Below are 17,265 nucleotides of genomic sequence, written 5' to 3'. Positions count from 1 at the left end.
TCCTCTCAGAGTTTAGTGATGGAGCGTTAGTCTGGCCTAGCTCGAGAATCTAAGCCACCGCAGACCCCTGCACCGTTGGATCGGACATTAAACACTCGGCTGTGTCGGCGGCGTCGACCCCGTCCGCAATCTCGCTGGGAACAGATTAATGTCTCTCTGGCCCCCCCGACTCATCGACCCCGTGTCCGTACGCCAAATCAATTCTTTTCACCCCGTGTCCGTAGCGATGCTGCTTCTTCCATGACCGTTTGGCTAACCACACCGAGGACTCCGAACCGCCTAGCCCCCTTCCCTTCCCTTTCCCCTCCTCCGTGTTGCGCCGCCGCCGCCGCCGCCCCTCCGTCAGCACGTATCCCGTTGTGCGTCTGCGTCATGGAGTCTCGCCAACGCAGTCCAACCCCGCTTTTGAAGACGTGTCGTACATGCGCCCACGCCAAAATCAAGTGCGATCGTTCCCAGGACTCCAACGTCTGCGATAGATGCCTCCGGCTGGGCAAAGATTGCACGTATGCTGTGGCCCGCGGGAGGAAGCCGCCCGGGCCGCGTTCCAGGTAGTTCTCACAAGTTTCCTTGTCCAACGTCGGGTGGTTGCCGCCGAAAACTGACGCGAGAGACGGCGCAAAAGGTCCAACAAGTTGCAGGTTCCGGAGAGGCCGGCCCAACCCGCCCAACCTGTGACCGAAAGTCCTTCCGCCTCTGAAAGCCTTACGCCCGATCAAACCCGGACTCCTCCGCAGCTTGCTGCCTCGTCTGGCAGTTCATCCACTCAACATCCCCGAGCCGGTGATGCCGGTCCAGCCGGTCGTAGCCTTGGCACCGGCGTTCATGACCCATTCGAGGCCGGCCAGCTTTCTATCGACAAAGGCCAGGAGCTCCTTGAGAGGTTTCGTACCAAGTTGACACCTCATTTTCCATTCATCATCATCCCAGCATCAGAAAATGTGAGCTCTTTGAGGCAGTCAAGGCCAGCCTTGCTGCTCGGCCTTCTCGCTGTTTCGTCATACGATGATGTCCGCCTGCAGCGAGCACTGGGTCAGATGTTTAACGACCTCATCGCGGTCCGCTTGGTGAAGGGTGATTTTGCCTGCCTTGACGTACTCCAGGGCCTCCTCGTCCATCTCGCCTGGTAATGCGAATCCACACTAACCCTCCATGTCCCTGGCACTAACCTCGTCACAGGGCCCACTTCCAACCAAGGCCGAAGAGATACTCACAGCATCTTCATCTAGCTACGAGCATAGTGTCTGATCTGCGTTTCGATAGGCCAAAGAACCCGAAACGTTGGAACGTTGAGGGCATGAGCACTTCACAAGACTATGTCGACTCTTTAGATGAACGTAGGACGTTTCTTGGGACGTATTATCTCTCATCTTGGTATGTCTGTCAAGTCGACGGTTCCCGCAGGCTGTGATGCTGGGCCCCCAGCTAATATTCAAACCCTCGTAGCACGAGTATCGTGCTTCAGAAGCTTCGCATAGTTACTCTTTCGAGTTACATCACCGAAACTGCTGAGAAGCTAGCGGAGATCTCTGAGTACCCCACTGATCAGTACCTTCCGTACATCATCAGCCTACAGCGGTTAGCCGAAGACATTGATGACATTGTGAAGAACGAGTCGACATTAGATCCTATGCAGATTCAAGCTGCGGTATCAGAAGCTAAGGAAAGGGTCGACGTGTTTAAGAGCGGGCTGACCTTCGCTCTTGGCGATTGTCGTAAGTTGAATGCCCGTGTATACAAGCCCGAGTAGACTCCTAACCATTCATCGTAGCAATCTTGGTGCCCCAATTACACACAATCCAGCTCTGCCTGAACCAGCTGTCTCTACCAGAGACACCGTTTGGTCTCAACAACCCGCAAAACGCCCCAATGCAGCGGTTCATCGCAGGTTTATCCGAGAGCATAGTATCGGCCAAATCGCTCGTTAGCGTCCTCCTCCATACACCTCATGGACAAGAGGTCTACTTCCCAAACATAGTCTGGGTAATGCTGCATTGTGGCTTCACTCTAGCCGCACGGCTGGATCTGCTAGCTGCGGATCCCCGGGTAGGGTTCATGGCGGAGCACTTGAGGCAGTTTGCAGACATTGCACACACCATTCGCCAGGTCGTGCTCAGGCTCGACGCTGCAAGCTCACCAGACCTTGATGACAGAGGCGACCGCGACAGTTTCTACCACTTTGCGATTCGTGCAAAACGGGTCGAGAAGTTTTACCTCCATGCTCAGAGTCAGGCTGCTGCTCAGCAACAAGCACAAGCCCAGCAGCAAGAAATTTCGCCCCATAGTATCCATGCCAGCCTGCCAACGTCTACTGCAGGGTTTACGACCATGGGAACACCAAGCTCGGATTTTTCGAATCAAAACGCAAGCCTAGATTACACAGTCGCGTCTTCCATATTCTCGCAGAACATGGTGCCGTCGGCGGGAAATGTCGCGTACCCGGACTTTTCAATGGCCAACACCGCCACACTAGTCTCGAACCCCGATTTCGTCATGGATACCCTCTCTTTCTTACCAGATTCTTTCATTCCTTTCAGAGGCTGGGGCAATGGTATGGGCAACGAACACAGTGGCGGAGCGCAGTTTTAGTGCGATCCTATTGAAAATGCGAGGAAGCGGCAGCAATTTAATGGCTTTGAGTCCACGGTTGTGGCGGGGTCGGACACGGACTCGGAGTCGGATTTTGGACATCCTACCCCTTTTAGCTGTCGGAATTAATGACTGTCGGAGCGAGCAGCATTCTTGCAGGCGGAAGAAAACTAGTGTCAGTCAGTCCACGTGATCTTGAATAGAGGATCGGTGTATCTTCAGTCGTTGCTTCAACAATACTGCCTGAAATCGGTAGGCTAGAGACGTGCTGCGTGCGCGGCCTCCGTGTCCGTAGTCGAGTTGGTAATAGTCTACCTGCTGCAACAAGGACAGCGGACGAGAGGCATTGAAGAATGGTATATAACAAATCTGAAGTCCGCTGTGGAGATGGGGTCGAAATCCATCATCGCCATCTCATACCGAAACAGCTTCGTGCCTCATATAATACGTGCATCATCTACATCATTCCCTCATCATGCGTCAAAACATATTGTCTGTTGCTTCGGCAGTGGCTTCATTGTATTTTCTTCCGATAACTCTTGCAGGAAACCCAGTTTATCAGCCATGCCCTCTCTTGAAAGCTTACTATCATATGCCGACCATCGACAAGAACGCTGAAGCTGTCAAATCCTTCACCAAAAGCTTTACGGGGTTGTTCGACCAGCTTGTGAAAGCGGGCGGCTCCGAAGACTTTGGTGAGATCGCACCCAACACCACTTCTTTTTCAGTGGTCTTGTTCTCGGGCTCAGATGGGGCAGAAGAGGATCCCGTGTTTTTTGAGTATCATTACGCAGCCCCCGAAGCCCCGCAGAACTCGACACTGGATTCCAACACGGTGTTTCCTCTGGGTACTCTAACCCAACTATTCACCGTCTACGCATGGCTTGTCGAGGTTGGAGACGAGCAATGGGGAAAGCCCATCACAGAGTTTCTGCCAGAGCTCAAGCATGTTTCTACAGGGGAGATGAAAGTTCAGTGGGATGATATCACTGTCGGGTCACTGGCAGGTCAGATGTCTGGGCTGGCGAGAGAATGTGAGTTTGCTAAGAATGTCTCAAAGCATACACATAGACACTAATCGCTTCTTCTTAGCTTACACTTGTGTTTTGAGCAAGTATTGCGGTCGCGATGAGTTCATCGACAATTTCGGTAGTCAACCGCCACTTTTCCTACCTGACACTACGCCCATTATCTCAAACGCTGCTTTCCAGCTCCTCGCCCTGGCATTGGAGGCAAACAAAGTTGAAGGTAGTGAAAACACGACATTCGACAGCATTCTCGCGACTGGTGTGTTTGAACCTCTCAACATGACGAACAGCGGCCTTCTATCATCACTACAGGATGCTAAGGTGTTTGCTCGAGATCTGAACGTTTCAGCTACCGGCGAACCAGCGTATGTATTCCACACTACATCTTTTCTACGTCTTAGTCGCTCAAGACTAACTCCTGGCAGCGCACTCTCAATGATTTCCTCCTCCTCGGATCTTGCGCGTGCAGGCCACGCCATGCTAAGCTCTCTTCTCATACCACCAGCCACCACTCGCCGCTGGCTGCAGCCCGTTGCCGACACATCAAACCTTCGCAACGGCGTCGGTAGGCCTTGGGAGATTTATCACGCTGGTCAATATGCGAACAGCTCCGTTCTCGATGTCTTCACCAAGACTGGTCTGATTGGACACTACGCGAGCTACTTTGGCCTAGCCCCTGACTTCAACGCTGGGTTCGCGATCCTCGCGCACGATACTGAAGCAACCCGCGGTCCGGATCTAAATGTTTACGCCGACATCGTCTCTCTGGCGATTGTAAAGCTCCAAGAGCTCGCCGCTACTGAGGCGACGGCGCGATATGTTGGCATCTTTGAAGGACCTGGGGGCGTTGCCGCTTTCAACACCTCGCGCGACGGGCCTGGGCTGCTTGTCTCGACCTTAAAAGCTGGAGAGAATGACCTCCGTGCCCAGATTGCGAATGCTTCAGGCATCAAGTTGGAGGACCTGGACTTCCGTTTGTATCCAAGCAACGTTGGTTCGAATACTCAACACCAGTTTGTGGCGGTTTTCCAGGACAAGAGCGCTCCAGTCGACATGGGCACGCCGACCTGTATTACTTGGCAGGACGTTGACTCTCTGGGGTCAAGTGTGGACGTTCGAGTGGTTTTCACCATTGATGCATCTGGTAAGGCTACCAATGTTACTCTGAACGGTGGTTTCCTGTCATTAGGTAGATCAGCTTGAGATATGTGATGACTTTGTGGATCCTTCCCGTGGCGATTTGTTACTCTTTCGTCTACGCACCATTTTCCTTCGAATAGTTACATGCTCATTCAGTCCAATCGTATCCATGTCACTGAAATTTGAATTGGCAGCACTTAAAGGAGCAAGGCTGTATGAGTATTGTGATGGCTTCGTACCTACTTGGGTATACCCTGGGTATTTACTTAGTTCAATGAACAAAGCATAGGGGCAGGGAGGAATACTGCGTCTGTGCGGAATTGGGAACCCTCGACTCTTATCGATCCACGTTGTTTCTTGACCTGTCAACTCAGGGGCAGATTTTTGAGTGCTTATCTGTGGTCTTATAGTCTTTGGTGATCGGATCACTGTTCATTCCTGCCAGACTCGGAGGCGACGTATCGATCATGGCTCTTTGTGTGGCATGCTCCGGTCCGGGGTGGGTCCCGTCAATCTATTCTACCGGCGGACGCTTCCCGAAGTGGAAGGACAGCGCCTTGTTATGCCCCGCATGTGTTTAGCCATAACCTTAACTCCTGGAATGGAAACTGCTCGCTCTGGGGAAGCTGGTCCTGTCATGTGAGGGAACCCGGGAGCCGACTCATTCACTCATATAAGTACGACGATCGTTTCCTCCTGGGCCAAAGTCATTCTTGACCTATTCACGTTCAAGCTATCTCTACAGTCCTCGGGATCAAGATGCAGTTCACTCAACTCCTCCTCGCTATCGTGTAAGTGTTGCGTCCGTGTGTGTACCTTCCATGTGAGCTCTTCTAACCTCAAACTCAACAACAGCCCGTTCATCGGTGTGTCGCAAGCCATTCTTTGCTCGTGCGATCGCAGTACGACTGCATCAATTACTTGCTGCCCGGATATTCAGAAGTGGAGTATGCTATGCCTATTCCAAAACCTTGTACATTCAATTAACAGGTGATAGATGGCTATGAATGCGAGCCAGCTGATCGTCAAGCCTACACCGATTGCTGTGCGGACCAATTTTCGACTACGACCTTCTGCAGAGACGGCAGTGTTTAAGCTAGTTGAAGATACAGCCTTTGTCTTATTGATGAATTAATCCACATCAGAAGAATTGACTACTTTAGCGAATCAATTGATATGCCGGTTTTGTCATGAGTGATACTTGCTCTCCAAAGCTTCGTTCCACTATAGATTCCTCACGCATCTTCTTCCCACAAAGCGTAGTCCTCGAAGTAAACGTAATGGATTCGCTCCGCATAATCGACCAAGACAGGGTAACTCTTTATGATCCCTTTGCTATCTGGTGCCCTGTCACCAAGATTATTAGCTTCTTCTCCGGGTATGCAACCGCACTAGATAAGGTGACCTACGCTGCACATCCCAAACCTGATGCAATGAAGCCAAAGACGGTTGCATCCGCCTCAGAAGGACTTTTGCCGCCCAACACCCAGAAAGGTGTCTGAAGATCAGGAGCTGTGAGCCGAGTCTCACTCAAGAGCGCATTAACATGTCCCCAAACATCCCGCCGGAATTCTGCAAGCTCTTCACTAGAGAAACGGCCAGTGCCTTGGCCGTAGAGGGTCCGAGTGACACCACGGTAGGCAAGGAGACCAATGAGATTCTGTATTGGCCACGGGATCGCATTCATTACACCTGATCGCATGGTTTCGTAGTTGTCTTGCCATCTCTCTGCGCTCTGTTATACAAGTGAGTAAGTATTTGTGAGTATTTGTGAGTATATTGGGAATAGCTCAGACAGTCATCTGTACTTACCTGGTAGAAGGCTAGCTTGTCCTCGAGAAGGGCGCGGATGGCAGCGTCTTGGGCTCTGGCGATTGGTGAAAGTGGCTCGTTGAGGTCTGGACAAACATCTTCATCGATGAGTCGTTGGATGATGAGACTGGTGTCACTCAAAGTGATCGGCTGATCTTGATTGAGTTGGGCGATCTCAATGTATGGTATTTTACCACGGGGTGACTTGCTCATTGAACCTTGGTCGATGCGAAACCGGAGCTTAGCGAATCGAAGGCGCGCTTCAAGCTTCGTGACGAAAGGTGACCAGACATAGGAATTGGAAATTGGGAATCCTCGGTACAGCACGAGATGAAGCTGGCTTTTGACCGGCGTAGACATGGTGAAAGTGGTGTGATAAGGTAGCTGACAATGTCTTCTATGAGGTATAGAGAAGTGATGGAATGAGATGTGAGATGAGAATGATCAATCTGGGTGAAAAGAAACACGAGAACACCGCATAGATATACGTGTTCTTTCTTTCGACGTTTTTCGGTTCTTTATTGCTTGTCCTCCAGAATGAGGCCCAGCTGCCTAATCGGACCCGATTGAGTCGCCGCTGAAGTGCGGCACAGCGGCCGGCCGGACTACGGGGCGGGCCTGCGCCGTTGAGCCGTACTGCGTGCGTGATCATTACCCGCGCGGGTCGGGCACGCTTACGATAGCAAACTATGCCTAGAATGAACTTAGGAGTAAAAAAATGACAACTGTCTGACTCTTGGCCGGAATGCCACTAAATTTGATACTTAAATTGCTTGGGAAAGATCACGCATTTGTCAAGACTACAGGCCGGAAGTTCGATCTATCCGCTCAGGGGCGCGCCCGGATGGCGACGAACCTCACACCCCATTCATGCCCGAAGTTCAAAAATCCAAGTGCAAAGCCACGCACACCAAGTGGTAGCAAGACTCGCTCCATGCCCCCGTGCGATTGGGTAATTTGGATGATACATCGTCGAATTGTTGGTCCTCAACAGCCATTTCGCCAGACCGTCTTAAAACAGCTCCTTCAAGATCAATCGTTCACTCATCAAGGATTAGCACTCCAAGATAAGTGTCAGGAGTACATGATTCCAGCCAAATTCGAAACTTCTCTTCCTTCCTAAGATGATGCAATAGGTCCGACTATCACAGATGGCATTCCACAAGTAGATCTGGAGCAATTTCAGTACAATATGCAGCATACACACGTGCTGCTGGATGTTGCAATTTCGCGTGATTGTGGCTTAATGCGATGCGATGCACGATAAACCAGGATACAGACTGAGTGCAAGAAGAATGGCTTGAGTCGCAACGGCCGACAACTAAGCAGCTTGAGACCTATCAGACTGCTTTGGCCATCTCTCTTATTCTTGTCGGCCAGAAATTTTCCATCATGTCAACCCATCGTGCAAATGATGGGCTTGAAGTATCACTCAAACAGCGGAAGAACCAATCGTCTTGCTCGCCTGCCTGAATTCTTAGCTTGCTCTGTTCATGGGACTTGTCAGCACCTCTTTCTTCTTTTGACTCTGAGGGGAATGTGAATTATGAATAATGCTGCCAATGCAGAGATCTTACCCAGGAAGATACAGGATCAATGAAGAATTGGAAGACTTGACGTCGCTCATCCGAGTACATAGTCAGTACCGGGTCGACAGGTTTCCCCTCCTTGAGGATCAAGATAAGGGCGTCGCTGAGAGCAACGGATTCCATTAGACAGTTGCTCAGACCCAATCCACCAATAACCTATATCATCAAAATTAGCTCTACTAGACCTGCTCGAATGTTTGTCATGCCTCATCATCTCCTACATTGTTCACGTGTGCGGCGTCGCCAGCTAAGAGACACCTCCCTCGCCTCAGGTTAGAGGCCAGGCGTTGATGAATGGTGTACGTCGCTGCTCTATCGATCTTGTATGTCAAGGGTCGTGGTCCGGCCCAAGCGCGCTCGTAATGGCGTGAAATGTATTCTTCTGAGAGAAGGTCTTTCTCGGTCTTGGTCTTGAGCTCTTCGGGATCAACCGCGAAAGTGAGTCTCCACTTCGTCACCTCGCCTTTCACGGGAGGTGTAAGAGGGGTGATGATGGTGTAATGCACCGGCTCCATCAAAAGGGTTGTCGTGACGGGGCTATCTGCAGTGTTTTTCAACCAGACATCTGTCGCAATGAGCTTCTCAGGCCAGGTGTGTCCAGGAAAGGAGATGCCAAGTAGGGACCTAGTTTTGGATCTGCCTCCATCTGAACCCACAAGAAATGAAGCAAAATGCTCCTCGATTTGCCCGGTATTGAGATCTTTGACTGCTATCGTAACGGTTTCGGATCCGTTGGAGCCGTCGTTGAGGATCGAAACCAGCTCTTTATTGAAGAGGACTTGGACACGTCCTGTCTCAGTCGCCTTTTCCATCAAGACTTTGGTGAGCTCAGGTTGCGCCATGTTAAGCATGCTGATTGCTGGGGGTCTGACTGGCGGGCCACTTGGGTCATGCTTCGGGTCTTTCGGGAATGATCCAACAACCTTTCCAGGTTTCTTTCCGCCTTCCTCATTAGAAGTGGGAGGCAGACGGATGTCAAGGCCAGTACTTCGAAACCCGCCGCCCTTGATGATGGCATCCCAAATGCCGGCTTCTGCCAAAGCGAACTGAGGTTGAGGGTAAAACATACAAGCCCGAGGAAGCTGGGAGAGACCGCTGTCTTTCTCGAGTATGGTGACGCTAACACCTGCTTTGGCCAGACGTAAGGCAGCAAAAAGCCCCACAGGACCTGCGCCGACGACGAGGACATCAGGGTTAAGTGGTAAAGATCCCATAGTGTCGTAGATAGGAGAGGAGGACCAGTATGTGTCGATATAGGTAAATTGATGTAAGATACTAAGAAAGACTCGACTTAAAGGACTAAGGTCATGCACGCACATGTTTGGTGTTAGAGGCTTAAACAGTTCTTATAGCCCCGAGTCCAATATAGACGGTCTTCAAGCCCGTATCTTTTTACACTCGTTTAAGATACATGGCCGTGCGATGATGTGAGGGCCAAGGCTGGGTTACGGCTGTTGCGAAATGAGTAATTGCCCAATCCCTCCCTTTAGCAGTGCGATTGTCATGTTCCAGGTTTAGCTAATGGAAAGGGATGCCGACTTACGCAACGAGGGTGCAGCTCTTGCCCAGGCCTCACCGTCATCGCCGAAGTTGCATGTATTCGTCAGCGGACGGCGTGAAGGCCGCTCGGTATCGAAATAAGCCCCGAACTTCTGAAAGAAGAAGTTAGAGGGAGGTCACCCCGGGACGCCGTAGTCTCGGCTGCAGATGGCCGGGGGGTTGAAGCGCCCCGGCCCGCTAGCCCAGCCGTTTAATGATGCAGTCTAAGCAAACTTTATCTGGCCTCACTCGCTTGCTTATCTTGTACACATCCAGTTATCAGCGGTGTCGCCATCCTTGTGTCGCCAGGTAGGTAGGCAGCCAACCTTATTCCAGACCGCCCACATCCCGTAGGCGCATGGGAGTCCTTGGAGTCCTTAGAGTCCAGACTATTTCCCAAGTACCTCTGTGTGTTCACAACAGCCAATGCTGAAGAGGTTTGTTGGATTTATAAGCTGTCTTCGGCAATGCCACGCGGCAGATATATTTCGGTACGATACCAACGCTGCAACTGAGCTGGTGTGACCGGCCAAAAGTTACACGTATGGATGAGTACACCTCATTTCCTATGACGCCGTCCCAAGTCATACGTTTGTTTGACCATATGCCCAATTCAAGGAATAATCAGGTCTCAACATGAGTTAGAATTACAACCTATATATGGTAAAAGACCGAGCGATTTTTCTAGGAATCACGCAAAGAAATTTCGGCCTGCGCAATAGTAAACCTGAATGTAGTGAGCCTGCGATTTGGTGTAAGGTATCACAAGACAAATAGATGTCCTGTCGTAACGGAGGCCTTCAGAACATACTAGGACGAAGTTGGCACAAAGCGAATGCGAAAGGTTAATGTCTCTCAAGTACAACTTCTACTAGCCGGCCAAGAGCCAAGGGACTCAATGATCCATTCCCAAATTAGGTACCTCAAACCCATGAACGGCCGTACAGCAACCAACTACCAACCCCAATGATAGTCCAGCGGAAGAGCGCACCGGTTCCCGAGTCACTGCCGACCCGAAGAACAGACTCCACCAAAGACTTGAGCCCAAAGATTTGCCTTCCATCGCGGTCGAAATCAGGCTTCACGTCGCCCAGCCATTGGGACATTCTCAGCTCTGACTCCAGGTATGGCATGTAGCGAACGCGGAAAATCTTGTCAGCCCAACCAGGGGTCTCGGCGACAGTGCGACGATGCGTGAAGCAGTCAAAGGAAGCTTTGCCGCGGTAAGATCCGTGACCAGAGTATCCCACGCCCCCAAAGGGGAAAGTGTGAACTGCGGCATGCATGAAGGCGTCGTTGAGAGTTGCGCCGCCAGATGTAACACCAGAAAGAACTTTGTTGTAACTCAAGTATTAGCATCAATCACGAGGGGTGTCTATACTATCGGTTCTCATACCTTTCTCGTTTTCAGCCTGGCTACCAAAAGCCATGAGGGCAAGGGGAGTAGAATCGGTCGCATTCGCCACCGCAATCGCATCGTCGATGTTGTCATAGGGTAAAATGGCCCAAATGGGCCCGAATGATTCCTCCTGAACCATAACATCATCCCCGCTCTCCACGAGAACTGCTGTCGGAGCAATGTAAAGATCATCACGGTCTGTTTCTCCACCTAAGACAACTTGACCACGCGAGCTGTCTAGCATCCTCTTCATGCGATCGAAGTGTTGAGTATTGATAATGCGGCAGAAATCGGGGCTTTCTCTCGCGCCTTTCGGGAAGAAGTCGATATAGGATTCTTGGAGAAACTTGATGAAAGGTTTGACCAGGGCTCTCTCAATTAGGACGTAGTTGTGCGAGACACACACTTGCCCGGCATTGAGCGTCTTCCCCCACAGAAGCCTCCTTGCAGCAAGACGGAGATCTGCGTGACTCGTCACGAATGCCGGATTCTTGCCACCGAGCTCCAGACAAACCGGAGTAAGTGTTTCTGCAGCTTTCTTAGAGATGATCTTGGCCACGTTGACTCCACCTGTGTAGAGAATCTTGTTCCACTTCTCATTGAGCAGAGCAGTCGTCTCTGGAATAGCGCCATTGACGATCCTGTACGAGTCAGGATCCAGATAGCCCTCGATGATACGAGTGAGGACCATGGCAGTCGCTGGAGCATTTTCGGAGGGCTTTACAACTGCGGTACAACCTGCAGCTATTGCGCCAATGAGGGGGCAGATATTGAGCTGCACGGGAAAGTTGTAAGTGCCGATGATGAGAACCGTGCCAAGGGGCTCCTTTCTGATCCTTGGTCTAAGAAGAGAGAACGGCAAAGCGACGTCAATATTTTTGTCGTCCTTGACCCATGTCTTCAGGTTTTTAATCGCAAACATGCAGTCGGAGATGCTCCAATCGATATCTGAAACGTGTGCATCATGAACTGGTCGGTTCAAGTCGCACTTCAAAGAATCTCGAAGTAGATCGATGTTGTCCTTCAAGCCCCAGTATAGCTTTCGGAGCTGGGTCAGACGAAACTCGACATCTTTGGTTTTCTTAGATTTGAAAGTGGCTTGAACCACCTTCACGGCGGCTGAGATATTTTCAAGCGTGGTTGATTCAAACGAAGGGATGCCTGAAGATGCACGTGGTTGCTTGTGCGCCATGACGCCGATATTCGGAAGATGTTGGAGATTGAAGTAACAATGTATCAAAAGAAGTAAAATTTACAAGACGACTTAGATATCTAATGATTAAAATGTCTACTTTTGGGAGGTTTTGGGATTTCATTAGGACAAACTTGAGCGCTGATATTCAAAATCATTCGACATCGACAATAGCCGTTAGTCTATCCGCGTCCTTCAGCTGACAAATGCAACAGTCAAACGAGTAGCATAGTAAAGATCTCATGTTTTAAGCGAACTATCTGATTACAAACCATATCTCTGGTTTAATCTGGGAATATGAGAGGATGACATAGCTTCCACTAGGATTCAACTTCGACTCGTTGATACCGTAGTATGTGCCAAGTACTAGGTAAGTTCATGTCTTTTATCTGGCGTGACTATCTTCCTAAGATCCACTCACTCCCAAGTAAGAAGGTCAATTACTGTACCGATAGGCCTCGGAGTCGACAGATGCTGGTGAGCCGGCACTCTGCCGACACAGGAGCGCCAAGCTTTCGTAGGGGACAGCTCAGCTACAGGCATTAGACGCCATGGGTTAGACGCCTCTCAGGCGATACTTACATCGGATCCCTGAATGTTGTGGACGGCCGCATAAACCTTATTTCATTTGCACTACTCGGTTCTTGCTCACGGCAAAATACAACTGGGGCTTATTTTACTTAGCGACAGATATTATCGATCCAAGTAAGTAGATAGTAACGAAGCTAGGGAACTAGTATTATTTACGAACTTGAAATGATGATACCCTCAATTGACAATTCACCAACGGAAACGGCCAGCGTAGTTATACCTAGTTTCAAAGAGGCTCTCTGTATCAATTTGTCTCCGAGTCAAAGATGCAAGTTGACGATGGATCCCAGAGCACGACAACGATGAACATCGTCCAGTCTTCTGGCGAAGCAAAACCTCCAGAAAGTGGGCAAGAAGCCAGTGAATGGAAGTGGGAAGATGACTCGTCTAACCCCTACAATTGGCCAAAATGGAAGAAGAATTTACAGTTGGCGATGATATCTATGGTTGGATTTTCCTGGTAAGCCGGTTTTTCTTTCTCGAACTGGCGTCTCTCCCACAACCCGGGTCGCTAATTCTTTTGATAGCTCAATAGGAACCTCGATCGTCAGTCCAGCTCGATCAAAATTTGTAGAAGAATTTGGTGTGTCGAGTACGGCTGCATTCCTGCCGCTATCTCTATACGTTCTGGCCCTCGGCTTGGGTCCTGTACTCGGCGGACCGTTGTCGGAAACAGCTGGCAGACAAGCTGTTCACATCATTGCCGTAGTCTTTGGAGGGCTGTTTGCATTAGGATCTGGCCTAACCAATAGTTTTTCTGGACTATGTATGATGAGATTTCTGTCAGGGTTCTTCTATGGGCCCGTCTTGGCTATTGGTTCGGGCGTTCTGAATGAGACCTATCTGCCTGTTGAGCGTGGCTTGCCGTCAACGATCTTCATTTTATCTCCATTTCTTGGACCAGGCCTTGGGTAAGAGAAAATGAACAGGTGTGAGCCTTGAGTAAATATCGCTGATGATTTATCTAGTCCAGTCTTGGGGTCATTCCTTGTTGACAGAAAAGGCTGGCGATGGACGCAGTACACTCTAGTGTTCTTCTCAGTCTTCTCTTTGATCTGGCTGTTTCTATCTGGAGAGTCCTATCACCCTGTTCTATTGCGTCGTCGCCGAAAGCAACTTGGTCTCGTCGAACCAAGGTCGACTGCGAACTTACAGAAACTGCGACAATTTCTCACCGTTGGGCTGCTTCGACCACTGCATATGCTCTTCACCGAACCGATCGTGGCCATTCTCTCCTTGTATGTCGCATGCATGTTTGGAACACTGTTCATGTTCTTCGGTGCTTTCTTCTATGTCTTTGACAAAATCCATGGCTATACTCTCACTCAGACGGGTCTTGTGTTCTTAGCGATCGCTTTCGGATGCGTGCTTGGATGTATCACCATGGTTCTCTGCGACCATCATATCTATCAGCCCAAGGCAAGACAATTTTCCCCAAGCGAAATCCCCCCTGAGCTGCGGCTCTACCCAGCCATGTTGGGAAGCTTGGGTCTTCCCATTAGTCTTTTCTGGTTCGGCTGGACAGCTAGGCCAGACGTCAATGCTGCGGTCCCAATCATCGCAATTGTCATCTTTGGCTGGGGCAATATCACATTGACCATTAGCTCAATCCAATACCTCGGGGACACATATCATCGCTCTAATGTAGCAAGTGCGGCCAGCGCGAACAGCTTAGCAAGGTATACCTTTGCTGCTGCGTTCCCGTTCTTCTCATTACAAAGTGAGTTTCTTGTTCAAACTATTCCCTTGATGGAAAAGACCATAGTGCTGAATTTGAGACCTCGTAGTGTACCAAAAACTCGGTATTGGCTGGGCAACAAGCCTTCTAGGATTCGTTTCACTGGCACTACTTCCAGGCCCTTGGATATTCTTTAAATTTGGCAAACGAATCCGCCAGCGAAGCCAGTATGAGACTGCGAGCTACTAGTTGTAATATTTTACGTTCTTTGGAAAATCATGCTGCTGACTCTGGTTCGCTTTACTACATCTTGGCCTCCTATTTAGGTAGAGAAAGAAGGCTACAGCGGACAAGGGAACTAGGAGTATTGGTTGTAATTCTATTGAACACTCTACTTGGTCGGCGAAAATACATCTCATTCCCCCCGCAACATTGTTGGAACCAAGTTAGATGTGAGCTTACTGATACTCAGTGACTAAATTTTCGATTGCGTTTTGGATGTCATCACGGCGGTATCCTCCCAATAATGCCAGTTCCGCAGGGTCAGGTTGATACTCGACCACCTTGTCACCTGCAAATAGGGTGGCTCGAGGTAGCAGCGGGTGATCCTGACCCAGTGACTCCAACCGTTGACCATTGCCGACCGCTTGGAAGAACATCTGGAAGTACTCCGCATAGGTCATGTTCTGGTCGCCAACCAAGATGGCCTTCCCTGATATAGCTTGGCTGTTCTCCAAAGCCCCCGCGATGGCTTCGGACAGCGATTGCGTGGAAATGAAGTTCAGCCCTCCATGCGGAGCGAAAAGAGGAATGGGCAAATTCTCTCTGGCGTAGTCGATGTAAGCCCGAAACATGGGTACGATCATGCCCGGAACATTCCCAACGATGAAGGGCGCATCTAAACTACAAACGTGGAACTCAGGCCCAGCTAGCGACGTAAGTCCATCCGCAGCAAGCTTCCTGGATCGGACGTATGGGCTAAATGAGATTGCCTCCGGTATGATATGCGGATAGGCGCTGCCGATATGAATAAACTTCTTGACTCCAGCTTGTTTGGCGATGTTTCCGAACTCTGGTATGGCCTGGCCGTTGGCATAAAGATAGTGCTCATCCGCATGTTGTCCAACAGGCACATGCCGAACGTCGCTGCCGGCCGCAAAGACAACTGCTTCAAATTTCGAGAGGATCTCTTTACCGAAATCCCCGTTCAAATAGTTGCCTTGAATGAATGGAAGCTCGGACAATGCGGGAACATCGCTGGGCCTTTTTCGTCCGGCAATAGTAACATCGCTTCCTTTGGATCGAAGATACAAAGCAGCATGGCCTCCAACCAAACCGGTACCGCCGATGACGAGCGTTTTTGTTGCCATGTTCTAGCGGATGAGATATGATCGTAATTCGTGTGGCTGTTGATGTTTCCATATCGTGTGTACTGGCTAGAGAGGAGAATGTTCATCGTTTTATAGTTCTCTCTACGAGAAGAATGTTCTCCGTGTTTACTAGAATGATTTGTGCTTCATTACATCATTACCCACATCTGATAGATTTCCTTCCAGCTCGATTCATAAGCCGAGAGAGAATTTCAAAGCTTCGATCGTGTGAATCCTAGGGTGAATGCTACAAAGTGCCACGGAAAGCGCGGAAGCCGCGCACCGGGATTAGGATCCCGCAGTTAGTTAGTTGAGATGAAGTGCCAAATTCAATCATTGCAGCGACGAATTCCAGAAGTAGGATCTTGGCATTTTCAGTCTTTCAATATGACAGCTTTCCTAAAGTTTCCGCCTATTCCTATTTGTCATTGATCGATCCATTGGAGAGACGCATTGGCCGGCAATCCTCCGAGGAAACCAATGACCCTGACACTGGTAGCTTTAGGATACTATGTCAGAATTCCCCTTGACCCTGGCAAATGTGTCACAGGCAACACAAGGCTTTAGTGACCTTCCATTCCGCATAGCAGCACATCTCATCACGATTTTTAGACCCTCGCATCACTGCAGATAGTAAGCATAGTCGCAATTGAGCACGAAGATGCCGAGAAGGGCGAGTAAAGGGAAGAGTCTCAAGAGGATATGCGTTGATTTGCCTTGTTCTACGAGTTAGTTCCATATGTTGTCGCGGCACGGATAGCTAGCTGGAAAAGGCTCAGCTAAAAGGCAGGCAATTTCTTACGGAACAAGTAGTTCTGAATTTTGGCAAAGCCGCTTGCTGGAAGACTCACAGGATGTTAGTCTGCAGGCAATTACTAGGATGCCGGCGAAGTTAGGGGATTTAGAGGAAGACACGAGTGACTACCAACTGGGGCATTTGGGATAACAAAGATCAAAAAAGCTCTTTTCGGATAAAACATTTAGCTAGGGTCTTAAATTTGTGCAACCAGATGCCCCATAGAGACTGAAGAGGTACCAGCTGGGAGGGGACGAAGCTTCATTTACATTCAGCAATATGGTATCACTCCATTGGCAACCGTTCATGCCTCCCTAAATAATAGCTGAAAATTCCTCTCTGCCGTCCTCTTCATTGATACAACAGACATTCGAACACGGCCCGACTTCGCATCGTCGTTGGTCAGTTCCAGCTTAATTGCAGTGCACCAGAATCATGTAGGAGCTTTGGCCATCGAGCCCGAACACTCGCACATCACCCGAGCCGCTGCCGTCTTTGCCGATCGAGGGGAGAAGAGTGCCAGGCGGACTCCTTTATCCGTT

The 17,265-nt window shown here is 49.9% G+C and overlaps 8 protein-coding genes across 8 annotated transcripts; 4 read left to right on the top strand and 4 right to left on the bottom strand.

Moving 5' to 3' along the window:
• Nucleotides 1-372: 372 nt before the first annotated feature.
• CABS01_14638 (uncharacterized protein) lies at nt 373-2,589 on the top strand (the record flags this gene model as incomplete). Its single annotated transcript, XM_060547976.1, has 5 exons — nt 373-506; nt 626-1,126; nt 1,180-1,374; nt 1,447-1,715; nt 1,772-2,589. 5 exons carry the CDS (start codon nt 373-375, stop codon nt 2,587-2,589), a joined length of 1,917 nt encoding a protein of 638 aa, XP_060393093.1.
• Nucleotides 2,590-3,064: 475 nt separating this feature from the next.
• Nucleotides 3,065-4,820, top strand: CABS01_14637 (uncharacterized protein; the record flags this gene model as incomplete). The annotated part of the gene is made up of 3 exons (XM_060547975.1): nt 3,065-3,623; nt 3,682-3,982; nt 4,043-4,820. 3 exons carry the CDS (start codon nt 3,065-3,067, stop codon nt 4,818-4,820), a joined length of 1,638 nt encoding a protein of 545 aa, XP_060393092.1.
• A 696-nt stretch (nt 4,821-5,516) lies between these two features.
• On the top strand, nt 5,517-5,852 carry CABS01_14636 (uncharacterized protein; the record flags this gene model as incomplete). Its single annotated transcript, XM_060547974.1, has 3 exons — nt 5,517-5,548; nt 5,613-5,704; nt 5,755-5,852. 3 exons carry the CDS (start codon nt 5,517-5,519, stop codon nt 5,850-5,852), a joined length of 222 nt encoding a protein of 73 aa, XP_060393091.1.
• A 140-nt stretch (nt 5,853-5,992) lies between these two features.
• Nucleotides 5,993-6,929, bottom strand: CABS01_14635 (uncharacterized protein; the record flags this gene model as incomplete). The annotated part of the gene is made up of 3 exons (XM_060547973.1): nt 5,993-6,104; nt 6,167-6,492; nt 6,570-6,929. The coding sequence occupies 3 exons, from the start codon at nt 6,927-6,929 to the stop codon at nt 5,993-5,995; spliced, it is 798 nt and encodes a 265-aa protein (XP_060393090.1).
• Nucleotides 6,930-7,909: 980 nt separating this feature from the next.
• CABS01_14634 (uncharacterized protein) lies at nt 7,910-9,372 on the bottom strand (the record flags this gene model as incomplete). The annotated part of the gene is made up of 3 exons (XM_060547972.1): nt 7,910-8,056; nt 8,147-8,314; nt 8,380-9,372. 3 exons carry the CDS (start codon nt 9,370-9,372, stop codon nt 7,910-7,912), a joined length of 1,308 nt encoding a protein of 435 aa, XP_060393089.1.
• A 1,248-nt stretch (nt 9,373-10,620) lies between these two features.
• Nucleotides 10,621-12,288, bottom strand: CABS01_14633 (aldehyde dehydrogenase 3H1; the record flags this gene model as incomplete). The annotated part of the gene is made up of 2 exons (XM_060547971.1): nt 10,621-11,030; nt 11,094-12,288. The coding sequence occupies 2 exons, from the start codon at nt 12,286-12,288 to the stop codon at nt 10,621-10,623; spliced, it is 1,605 nt and encodes a 534-aa protein (XP_060393088.1).
• An 857-nt stretch (nt 12,289-13,145) lies between these two features.
• CABS01_14632 (major facilitator superfamily transporter) lies at nt 13,146-14,754 on the top strand (the record flags this gene model as incomplete). Its single annotated transcript, XM_060547970.1, has 3 exons — nt 13,146-13,339; nt 13,407-13,790; nt 13,848-14,754. The coding sequence occupies 3 exons, from the start codon at nt 13,146-13,148 to the stop codon at nt 14,752-14,754; spliced, it is 1,485 nt and encodes a 494-aa protein (XP_060393087.1).
• A 261-nt stretch (nt 14,755-15,015) lies between these two features.
• Nucleotides 15,016-15,927, bottom strand: CABS01_14631 (uncharacterized protein; the record flags this gene model as incomplete). The annotated part of the gene is made up of 1 exon (XM_060547969.1): nt 15,016-15,927. One exon carries the CDS (start codon nt 15,925-15,927, stop codon nt 15,016-15,018), a length of 912 nt encoding a protein of 303 aa, XP_060393086.1.
• Nucleotides 15,928-17,265: the final 1,338 nt, after the last annotated feature.

Source organism: Colletotrichum abscissum (genome assembly GCF_030869225.1).
Source record: "Colletotrichum abscissum strain IMI 504890 chromosome Unknown Scaffold_56.1, whole genome shotgun sequence".
In the NCBI taxonomy this organism is placed as follows: domain Eukaryota; kingdom Fungi; phylum Ascomycota; class Sordariomycetes; order Glomerellales; family Glomerellaceae; genus Colletotrichum; species Colletotrichum abscissum.
This window is presented reverse-complemented; position numbering and strand designations above follow the sequence as displayed.